This window comes from Diabrotica undecimpunctata, unplaced genomic scaffold, assembly GCF_040954645.1.
Source record: "Diabrotica undecimpunctata isolate CICGRU unplaced genomic scaffold, icDiaUnde3 ctg00001191.1, whole genome shotgun sequence".
NCBI classification, from domain to species: Eukaryota; Metazoa; Arthropoda; class Insecta; order Coleoptera; family Chrysomelidae; genus Diabrotica; species Diabrotica undecimpunctata.
Window position 1 is genome coordinate 9,919 of NW_027312780.1, and position 12,597 is coordinate 22,515.

A 12,597-nucleotide genomic window follows, 5' to 3' on the forward strand; every position below is an offset into this window, starting at 1 on the left:
GCATATATAAATGTTAGGACTTCTTTTAATTCTGATGGTTGATTACTACGATTTTGTGAAATATACCGGGATTTTACAATTTAAGGCATTGTTTAAGAAGTCACATATTTCTGATAAAATAAGAAAAATATCTGAGTTTTAGAGGTAGTGATAATTTCGAATAATTATATTGGTTTGTTAATAGTAAGTTTCTAGAAGATAGATTATTTTAGAAGAAAGTTGGTTTGTTAGAGTCTTATTTTTTTAATATGGGTGCTGAATCCATTAAAATTCCATTGTATACTAAACTTACTTGATATTTTTAGAATTCCTGCCTGCGATAGCGATTCGTCAGTCTCTTTATTTGAGGTGTGTGACTGTGAAGTTTCTTTTTTGATCTGGTGATTTAATTTGTTAATTTTGAGTTATGAGAGAAGCAGTGAATAAAGTTAAGGATATCGGTAATTCGTAAAGTTTATTTAAGTAGTCCTTTAAGATAATTTCGGGATGTGTAGCATAAAGAGTATTGATTATAAAGTCGCATATTTCTGTATAGTGTAATGTAAATTTGGGTAATCGGTTATCGATTTTATCTTTTATTGATTCTAGTGAAGAAATAATGTCGTCATCGATCGAAGATTTTGGTTCGTTTTTAAGGTTTTTTCTTTTGTTTATGTGAGGTAGAAAAAGTAAGGATTTGTAAATCCGTTTTTGGGATTATTTTGGTCAATATCGGGTGAGAATGAGATTTTTTTTGAGATTAACTTTGTAAGTAGATACTCGAATAGTTGTTTGTTAATATTAACTAAAGTTTGTATAGTTACAGTTTCACTAGGACAAAACAATGTGGTTTGGATTTGATGATGTTGTTTCTTTTGGTAAGGAGGGTTATCTATCTATCTAAGAAGGTTTTCTATAGTTTCAGTTATGGTATAGTTTGTTTCCATGTTTTCTTGTGTTCCAGGTTCTGTATCCTATGTTGTAAGTATCGTATTTGGAGCGATATCTAAGGGTACGTTTGAGGAGTAACCAGTTGTTATGATCAGAGAATCTGTATCTTAATGTCCAATATTTGCTCTTAGTAAAGAGTAGTAAAGTTCATCATTTGAGAGGTATAAACGATAAGTAGTTTTGTGGAATACATTGATGGAGCCGTAAATGGAAGCATTTTGTAGAGGAGAAATAAATATTTGCCTTTTGAAGATTAGAATGTGGCTGTATGCGTTTTCTATCCTACTTACTCTTAATAAAGTTATCTTGGAAACTGTAGTGATGCCAATTTTTTGTAATTGTTTGGAAATGTAGGGCATGTGTTTAAAATTACCCAGTCATTGTGCTAATGTGATTCGTCTTTTTATCTCTATTTGTAACTCATTTATACTATTATATTTGTGGGAATAAAGAAGCATATCGATAATTCTTTGGTAAATGACTTATGCTTATCTGACTTATGCTAAAGAGATAGATGTATATTCTGTAGTTTAAAATTCTAAATGCAAACAGAACGTTACGTGGACCAAGCAGTAATCCAATCGCTACGATATAATTATGGATTTTCATTCCTTTCTATAGTAGAAAGGAGTATTGCTTGATCATGTGTTGGGTGTTTGAATGTATTTACTACATTGAAATAAGTGTTTTTTTACGTATTTTAAGTAGAAGTACTCATGTTGTCGGTTGAAGTCATTTTTATAATTATGATTTTTGCATTGCCGCAGGTCCGGTCCTGGAACTGGTCAAAGAACTGGCGTGGATCAGTTTCAAAGGGTCCCAAAAAACCAGTTGTAGGTTAAACTTGATTTACTTTGTATGGGTTATATTTACTATTTTAATATCTTATATAAAGATTATTTGTTACTCACGTCAGGTTGAGTCGGTTGGCATCAACATTGCACTATAATTTGTTGATAGTATTCAAGAATATAAATTTTTCTTTAGTATTAAACATTTAAAAATTAAAAAATAATAGATCTGAAGAAATAATGATATCCTACTAATCAAAATACTAGCTGGAAGTGGGAGTACACCTACCTTATGATCTCGCCCCACCGGTTTTATTCATGTTTTTGTGAAATAAAGATTACCCATTTCAAAATTTTAATTTGAATGCAATAAGTATGATGGTCACTACTTTTAAAAATTTAAAACAAGCAACAATCATTACCTATTCGAAACACGTATTTTTAAATGCACATTTTATTTACCCTGTAAATAATAACACATCTGAAACTGCCTGATTCTACAATCAAGTTAAATATAAAAACACGACTTAGCAGTAAATCCATAAATACCAGCTTCATCAGATATTAGTCGCACTGAATTTCTCAATATTATTTTTATTTTTGGATACTCTCAAACTGTAAAATTTTGTCATTTGCAAAATCTTCTTTTCATTGATAACTGCCTCAATGGTTAGCTATATCATAGTGGAAAAAATTTACAATTCATTCATTTTATTTGCACGTATAATTATTCACAAAAATATATTACAACATATAAACATCACATTCGTATAAATTAAATACCACAGAAACGTCATTTAGTATAGTTAAAATACTTCTAAATCCGGTTATGGTCTTCTAAATCCTCCAGTAGGTTGTCTCTGGCTATCATCTTCTTCGGGATGGGCAGCGTTGTACTCGAGAGATCTTAGGATAGCGTCTGGGATTGGTGGGGGAGTAGGTAAGTGAGCGCCTTGGGGAACGAATCCGTTTTCATCGGCAGTGTATGTTAGCTGAATGGGTACTCCGTCTTGTCCGGTGTATTTGAAGTCACCTTGGACTCCTAGAATATCTTGTGATTTTGGTCTACCAGTTTCACGGGCGGAGATACCATTTTCTGCATCATAACTGTAAAAACAAATTTGTAAATACAAACTTAAACATTGATTTTAAAATAGAATCGAAATATTTTATTGTAAAACCGAGTAATTGATCTAATGCACTGCCAAAATGATCAATATAAACAAAAAAGGACTGCAATCTTAACTTTTTTTTCAAAACACATTTCGAAAGTATAATACATTTAATTACTATATCAAAAAAATTTAACATCAACTTCTAAAAGGCTAGGACGATATGTCAAGCGGAAATGCAGTTTGTCCGGGACGATAATTCCTAGCGCCACCTAGGAGAGAAATCTGAAATATTAATTTACGGAAATTTCAATATACGGTTGATTTACAGCTAATTCATTCTACAAATTGATGATTCAAATATCAATACTCGGAAATATTACTACTTTAATATTTTAATTTTAAATTCTTTTGAATGTATTTTAGAGACTTAAAAATATATTACCGATAAAGAATGTAACGAAGCTATATCTTATAGGAATGCTCAAAGAAGAACAACGAGCCGAGGAAGCGGAATATAAGCGGCGACGTCGCAAAGAAGAGTGTTCTAAAGGTAGATTAAATATGCAGTAGCGAGAATCCGCGTCACATACGACACGAAAATCATTGAAAGGTGAAGTTAAAAGGCAAAGACGACTAGACCGAGATTCAGTACTTCAGCTGTCACGACAATGTCAGAAATATTAAGATGCACAGTGAGGAATTAGGTACTAGTAATGCCTGGACCTAATGTACTCTTGACCATAGATGCTAAAACTTATCCAAAAGGCAACAAACATAGATGTAGGCCAAATGATCCCTTTAACTGTACTTTACAGGAATATATAAATTGGTTGTGAGTGAGATAAAATTTGTTTCACAAAGGTTTAAGCCTATTCCAGAATCCTTCTTGCTTTTGATCTGTTTTGTTATTTTCTCTCCTATGTTTCTTTCCTACTGTTATTTGTTTGCTTATTTTGTTTGGTATCTTGCCTTCTTCCAATCTTTTCACATGTACCATCCAACGCAGCCAGTCTATTTTATTAAATGTCACGATATCCGGATCCTTACGCATTTTGTATAGTTCAAAATTAATCTTCTTATTTAAATTCAATTTTCTTTTTTGACTTTGTATGTGACAATAGAACAAAACAGAATTTCTTAAGAATGGAGATCAAACATAATAATACCTCTCTCCAAAAAAGGAGACAAATCGGACCCGAAAATTACAGAGGAATTAATTTATTAAACACAACACTAAAATTAACAACCAAAGCGATAACAAATAAACTGGATGAAATTATAACACTAACAGAAGAACAACAAGGTTTTAGGTCGGGAATGTCATGCACCGACGCTATATTCATAATGAGGCAAACGCAACAGAAATCGTTAGAACACAAAAAGCCGGCATATTTATGTTTTGTGGACCTTACGAAGGCATTTGACCGGGTCAAATAAAAAGACGTTATCCACTTATTGTACGCAATATGGGAGAAAAACAACTTAATATAATCTGCTATGCAGACGATGCAATACCACTCTTTTAAATTAAAACTGGTTTATAACGTATGCTGCACTAATTTATTATAATCGCCAGAAAAATTAACATGTTAGTTTCACCAAAAAAGAAAAAATCCATGGTTAGAACAGCAAATTTACTAAGATGTAAATTGGAGCTGGAAGGTCAGATAATAAGTGAGAGAGTTTAAATATCTAGGCATCACATTATCTAGCTAATGCTTAAAACTAAAGTGGAAGATCAGTGAATAAAGCAAATAGAGCCGCAGGTTGCCTGAATAGAAAACTGATGTTGAGACACTATGGGACAGAGCTAGAAGTAAAGATATACGTCGAAGTTGCAAGGTGGAGAACATCAAGAACTGAATCAGAAATAGAATAGTAGAATGGAACGATCATATAAGCCGAATGACAACAAATAGAGCAGTAAAGACGACAAGAGACGGTTCCCCAATAGTAAGATGATCAGTAGGAAGACCACGAAAACGATGGAACGGCAACATACTGGAGGCACATTGAAAAACAGACTCATGTCTACATAAAAAAGAAGAAGAAGAAAAAGACTTTGTACATGTGTTGCAAAATTTTTCTTTCAAAGATAGCTAATAATGTTTCTCACTTTTAGAGAGTGTCCAGGTTTTTGAACCATATGTTTGTATTTTTTGCCCTCTCAGTATTGTATTCTCATATTGGTAGATTTTGTAACTGACTTATTTTTGCGTTTTTCCGTCCATGCATATATCGTAATGATTCTGTTATTTCTCTGCTTGACTTTGCAATTGTGTCAACATCGTCTACAAACGTTGCTATGTGCGAACTATTTTTTCAGCGTGTGATTATTAAATTATTTTCTTTATTGCGTTAAGCAGCTTGATTCCGCGGTAGTTTTCACATTGCAACTGGTCCTCTTTTTTCTGCAATAATACAGTAATATCGCTATTTTACTCTGATGGTAACGTGGTATGATCCCTTTGATAGCCTTTGCGTTGTGGCTGTGTCGGGTCTTGTTTCCGAGGCATATGTCATTATTGGTCTTACACTAGCTTTATACATTCATGACTTCATCTCAGTGTTAATGTGTCTGTTTCGCCATATAGTGTTATTAAGGCATCCTGCCAGTCTACGTATTTACTTTTTGTACTTGATCTTTCACTTGTTTGTCTAGGTCTCCATAGCTAGACAGTGTAATTTTCAGGTATTTAATTTTCCATTACTTGTTCAATACTGATGCCATCAATTTCTATTTTACATCTTGGTGGTTCTTTGCTGACTACAATTGTTTTAGTTTTCTGAGATGAGAATATTATATTAAATTCTTTTGCTCTTATGTTAAATTTGTGGACCAGTCTTTGCAGATATCTGTCTTTGGACTATCAATATTGCATCGTCTGCTTAACAGAGTATTTTTATTTCTGTGTTTCCCATTCTGTATCCTCTTCGTTTGTTAACACTTTTGATGATTTTATCCATGATCAAATTAAAGAGCATGTGGCTCAATGAATCTCGTTATCTTATTCCGCTACCTATTTTTATAGGTTATGTAAGTTGTCCATCTATTCATATACTTCCATTTTGTTGTTTTGGTAGATGTTTTCTACAGTTTTTATATTATTTAAGGACACTTCTCTATTCTACAGAAGATGGATTACATCTTTGGGTCTTACTCTATCCAACGATTTCTTCAGGTCAATCGGACACAAAAATGCTGGTCTATTATACTCTAGTGATTTGTCAGTAATTTGCTTTATAATAAATATTGCATCTGTACACGATCTTTTACTACTAAAAAAACACTGTTGTTTGTTTATCTGCTATCGAAAGTATTTGATGAAATCCGTAGTTAAATCTAGATTCGCTTGTTAGTGCTGTAACAATCTAAAATATTATAGCTCCCTCAGTTATATTTAGAGATAAGGACATAGTGTTGCTTAATTTAATACTTCAACCTTGCCATATTATTGCAGATCTAGCAGGCTATTAAAAGGACAATAATAGGTACAAATAAAGCAAGTTTAGCAATTTCAGTTTTAGGATATAGAAATAGAAATACCGATAGAAAACCGATTAAACTTGATTATTAAAGTATAGTACATTTTGGATACCCAAAAAAAAATAAAATACGTTAGTATCCATTGGTAAATAACTGAACTAAAAATAACTATCTAATTAAACAAAAATGTATTCATGTAATGGTTTTGTTTTTTCTCGTATTATCTAATAATTGTTATTAGTATTTTAAGCAGAACAATAAAATAAAATAGCATATTTTATTATTCACAAAAATGACTTCTCGGTGAACGGCGATTTGCACAAAGGATTTGATGGTTAATAGTTAGTGTGTGTACTTGAAAACAGTTAATCAGTGAAAAAATAAGTGCTATTTTTGTTTCAATTTGTTGACTGTGTCAAAAATATTTTCACGAGCGACAGATCATTTTTAAACTTGTACATTAAAATTACCAGATAATAAAATAGAATTAAACTAAATCCAATATGTCTTTACTTGCCACCGAATTCTTACTAGAAATTATCAAAACTAAAACCGATATTAACACGGAAAATACTATATTGGACAGAATATATAAAGCAGCAACGATGAAAATTCTGGTATTTGGTACACGCAATAGTGGTAATATATACCAAAAATGTGTAAGAACAACGTTTTCCCCAAGGAAACTAGCTTGATATGATTAAACATTGTCCTGATGATTCAAGGATTTAAACAAAACAAGAGTCGAACAAGTTAAGGTAATGATGGAAAGAAACTTCATCTAAGAGAGGCCTACTGTAGTGGCCCCCTCGAATTTTCCAGTCAAATACTGACTGGCTGAGCTGCCCACATGCCTAAAGAGAAAGGTATTTGATCATTGCGTCCTCCCAGTCTTGACGTACGGAGCAGAAACACTTACCCTAACAAAAGCAGCAGCTACCAAACTGAGAGTCATGCAGAGAAGAATGGAGCGGTCCATGTTAGGAATAACTCTGCGAGACAGAATAACCAACGAAGACATCAGGAGAAGAACCGGAGTGACTGACATCATCCAGAAGATAGCCAGACTAAAATGGAGATGCTCAGGACACATAGCCAGAATGACAGATGGGCGATGGACAAAGAGGTTATTGGAATGGAGGCCAAGGGAAGACAAGAGAAGCGTCGGTCGACCACCTACAAGATAAACTGACGATTTAAGAAGACTCAATAAAAACTGGATGAGAGCGGCGCAAGATAGACGGGGTTGGAAACATGAGGAAGAGGCCTATGTTCAGCAGTGGACTCTTGAGGCTGGATGATGATGATGACTGACTGGCTATGTTTTCCCTGATATTTTATACAGATAAAGTGCTGGAGGTTTAAGACAATACCAAATTAATTTTAAACTCCACAAGTGACGCAAGAAAATCCTTCTGACAATCAAATACACAACATTATACTTCTTTGTTTATAGTACATCATGCTACAATTACGAGAATGTCCAATCAATACTAAAAAAATATTAACTAAATATCATAAAGCTAAAAGAAAAAAATCATAGCTAAAACATATTCGCAGATAGTTTAAATTTAAAAGAATTCCAAGAAAAATTTACATCCTCAGTTACGTTACCTCCATGCGTATGATCCATCTGGATTTGGACCTTCTTGAGTTTGACTTATTATACGAATAACCTGGCCTGGTGAAATTGGACCAGGGTTTGGCCTGTATTGTCCTAGAGTTACTCCAAATATCGCTAAAAATACCACCTAAAATAAAACAAAAATTTTTGATTAAGATATATTTGAAATAATATGTTTATATATATATATATATATATATATATATATATATATATATATATATATATATATATATGTATGTATGTAATATTATAAAGTGAAATTCAAGTACCTAAATTTACAAGTATGGGTAAATATATATTTTTGTAAATCACGAAACTAAAAATCCGATGATTTTTATTGACGAAACCAAAATCCAGATTTTTGCTTTAATTTTTGCCTTCTAAGAATTGCAAAGCGAAACAGACGTTGCTAAAGATGTAAAGAGAGAAATAGGGAATCCAAATAAATCTAAATTTTTAGATTCCCCATTTCTCACGTATTTGTTCTTATTTCGTCATTCGTGCAGAAGTTTATCATCAGTTCTCCATTTTCATTTTTTCCATCCTCGTTATGTTTATGCTTAATTGCGGGTATTACTTGATTGCCTATTCGAAATCCTCCAATATTATCATTTTCCCTCTGACTTAATCTACTACTTGTTATAATTGGTCATAAAACGCTTCCCTTGTAATTTAAGGCTTGTTATTTTCTGGGTCGTATACACCGATGATGTTCAGATCTTCTTTCTCTATTTTTATCTTTGCTGTTACAATTATTTCTGATATGTATTGACATTCTTTGATGTTATTTTTGTACCTTTGGTGTATTAGTAAGACTACATCTTCTTTGGCCCTGTTTTCTTTTGCTCCCTTCTACTCCATTGTAGATTAGTATGTATTCACCCAATTTTGATTGTACCTTTCCTCTCTTTTTGTTTCCGGTAGAGCACAAATGTCTATTTCTTTCTCTTTCAGCACTTGAATTATTTCTTGGTCCCTTAAGTTAAGAGATCTGATATCTCATGTAGTAATTCTCATCTGGGTTTTGGATGTTTTTCGCTTGTCTTTATTTCTTGTCGTAGTCGTTTTTCAGTAGCTAAAGGAGCCGTAGGAACTAGTAAAGTAAACGTCAATTCTTAAATTAGACGAATACCACGCTCAATAATGGGCGTCATAATTTTAGTAGAAGAAAAGAAGCTGGTATATTTGGTATATAATAGAAAGTTTGGCAACGCCAGAAAAGCGACTGTATTACAGAAATGTGTAACTAAAGAAGAATTGTACGCGTGTCCTGGACATAACATAGAACCAACCTGTCAATTCTGGAATAGCTTCCTATAAAAGACAGGCTATTAAAAAAATGAGTATACCTAATTTACTTGGTCTACATAGCTAGAAGAACTAGCTAGGGGACCATATAACTATTGATAGTAGAAGGAAATGTAGAAGGCTGAGGACCAAGAGCAAGATTTCCAACATGATGAGCAGACCCAATAAAGACTCTGGTGAGAAAATCCCTACATAAATCCGTCCAGAAGCCATAAGATCTTAGCCAATGGAAATAGCAAGATTATAATATTTAGAGTGTCACCACGCCTAATAAGGGCTTTAGCAATAAGGAGAAGGATATTGATTATTAAAAAAAAATGTGAAAATTTGTAAATAGATGTAAGTCTACATTTTTAAGAAAAATAATGAAACCAAAATATCTAGTTAAACATATTTTTATTAAAATAAAGAAGAAGCAACAAAAACAATAATAACCAGTAGCCAAAAAGCATAAAAAATCAAAACAATAGACAACATACATATTCCCCGTCTATCATTAGGTGTCAAGACAAACAATAGGCAAAATGAAATAAAAAAATTAACAAGCAAATACAAAATACACAGTTAGGACAGAAGCCTGAAAAGGTATGTTTAAAAAACAAAACTAACTAAATCTTGAAAAGCACAGGATAGAGACAAATTTGCAGAAGTCATCGCCAACCTTTATTAGAGACGGCACCTAAAGAAGAACTAAGTCTTGGACATACGTCTAAATATTGGTTACAATGGTGACCTGATTGATTGAAACTTTAGCACTTTATCACAACCAGGAAAATAATCTAAGGCAATGAGAGCCAATCTTTGTATTTTGACAACGATTTCTGAGATTAAAGTCAAGACATCGCAATAACTTCAGTCATATTAAAAAGCAACACAAAAATATTCGGATTAAAAAAATTATAATGCAATAAAAACAAAAATGCAGGACTTAGGTATATAGAAGTTAAGTATAATAAATTAAAAAAAAAATTAAAATGGAAAAGAAATTTATATGACCGGAAAAAAAATTTGAAGCTCAGAAAACTTTTTCAAGAAAGATTGATATTAAAAACAAGAAAGAGAAAATAAAATAAGAGAGCAAGGTGAAAAGTGATGGACAATACTAAACCCGAAATTAGAAAACAGATTTTTCATCAAAGAAATTTTGAAACGTGTTATTTGTAACACTGAAGAAAAATACAAAATAATAAAGCAAGTATACAACTTACCGCAGATTTATTATTTATAAAACAATTAAAATTTAGCCACCAACTATCAGTCTAATAAAACGGTATAAAGGAATAGTATAAAAGGCCCAAAATCTAAGCTAATAATCCCAGTAGAAGCTATAAAAAGAATGTAAATATACAAAATTTAACTCAACATATATATTATATAAATGTAAATTAGGTACGTATTTAAAAACAAACACAAGAATCTACGATAACGCGAAGAAAAGTTTTCGATTTAAAAGTCTAAACATATATAGTAATAAAAATGTCAAAAGAAAATAGTTCAGATCTATATTAAGAAGCTCCAAAACAGTATTAAAATAAAAATAGTTATAGAAAAACAAAAAAAATAATAAAATAAAGTAAAATCAGAAGTTGGCAACACGTCGCCAGGAACCGAACAGAATGGCGACGAATTTTAGAGCAGGCCAGGAGCCTCAGAGATTTTCGAGCCAAAGATGGAACAAAAAATAATTCAATACATGTTATAAACCTAAGACATCAATATAGAATATCTAAGATTTCTTAGAACAATAAAATAAATACAAAAATCTACAAAATATTACACTGGTTTTGACATGTATCAAAATGGTCTGAATTTAATTATCATATCTTTACTAATAACTAAGACAACAAAGAATAAACAAAAAGTATTAAATAGTTATTTTTCGTAAAGTAAGAAAATTAAATTAAAAATTAGAAAAATAGTCAACATAGAATTTTTATATAGAATACACAAAAAAGAAAACATTAACTTAAGATGAGATTTGAAAGAAATCTGTAACGATGACATAAGATAAATTTTTGATAGTTAAAAAAAAATCTGACCATGTTAATCTACAAGTAAGCCTAGATCATATTTGAAAAAATAATATTGAAACATTTAAAAACCAAAACGAATCATCTTTAAATGGATTTTTGGAAAATATAAACACTAGCGTAAGCAAAATTTAATCTGTATTGGTCCTCGAATGAAACAAATAATAACCTACCGCAATATCAGTAAAAATATTAAAAATTATTTAGCACTTCCATTACAATCTACTGCGAACTAGTATAATTGATTACCCTTTAACGACTCACGTGTACCGCAATGAAACTTACCAAAGAAATCATTGTTAAGCCTCAGTGATCACTCTAAAACTAAACTCATCAATTCCTAAATTCATATATATACTAAAATCCTAGTCAAGAATCATCTCCAATGCCCACCTCGTACCCTCTTGCGCTTCGCAATTTTTTCCGATGCATTTCTTTTCCTTATAATGCATCTGTTTCTGTGGAAAGGTCACCGGGATGGCTAAGATGATCAACTGTATTAAATTGAAAGGTGTGGTGAAGTAAATCTCGCGATATTTTAAATAACAAGGGGAGTCAAGGTAATTTTAAGCAAAATTTAAATGGATTTTACTACTCGATGGCTATTAAATTAATCTTAATACTATTATTATTTATATTTACTTCAACTATATTGTCGTTTAATAGGTAAAATATTTCAGAGTTTGAACTGATTAAATTTAAGTCAAACATACATTATCGGACAGTGGACGATATATATTATAATCAGGTGACCTGTACCGAATATTCAGTGATAAAAAAATTATACTACTTTTCTCTGTTTCTTTTATATAATAATCATTTCTAAAGACAGTAAACGCTTAATTGTCTCTGCAAATGAATTTTAGAAACGTTGTTCAATGAAAGTGAAAAATTGATATTACAAGACCCGATGACTTAGTAACTTCTAAGGAAAAAATTAAATTTCCTTGTGTGTTAGTGTTTCCAAAGCCAAAAAAACTATTTGGTTTAGTATTAAAATGTATTACAAAAATACGAACTATTTGTATTACGTAAATAAAAGTATAAGCCAAATTAACCTGTAAGGTACGATCAATAGAAGAGCAAATTAAATATGAAAAGTTAGCTACCAGAGAATTAAATAATATAAACAAACAGGAATGTCTACGAAACGAGGACAGAAGTAAGATTCTTGTTATGGATGTACTGAGAGAAAAGATAAGAGAACTTCTTGGTCAGTGTCTTTGCAGATAATATGGTGTTAATACAGGAGAGTAAAGAAATGTTGAAGGAAAAGTTGGAGGGTTTAAGAAGAGCTATCAAAGAGGGA

At 31.7% G+C, this 12,597-nt stretch overlaps 1 protein-coding gene across 1 annotated transcript; it reads right to left on the reverse strand.

The window, feature by feature from the left end:
• Positions 1-2,426: 2,426 nt before the first annotated feature.
• On the reverse strand, positions 2,427-11,640 carry LOC140431737 (endocuticle structural glycoprotein ABD-4-like). Its single transcript, XM_072519619.1, has 3 exons — positions 11,574-11,640; positions 7,938-8,074; positions 2,427-2,828 (listed from the first exon to the last, which is right to left on the reverse strand). Exons 1-3 carry the CDS (start codon positions 11,583-11,585, stop codon positions 2,549-2,551), a joined length of 429 nt encoding a protein of 142 aa, XP_072375720.1. The 5' UTR covers positions 11,586-11,640; the 3' UTR covers positions 2,427-2,548.
• Between the last annotated feature and the right edge of the window lie 957 nt (positions 11,641-12,597).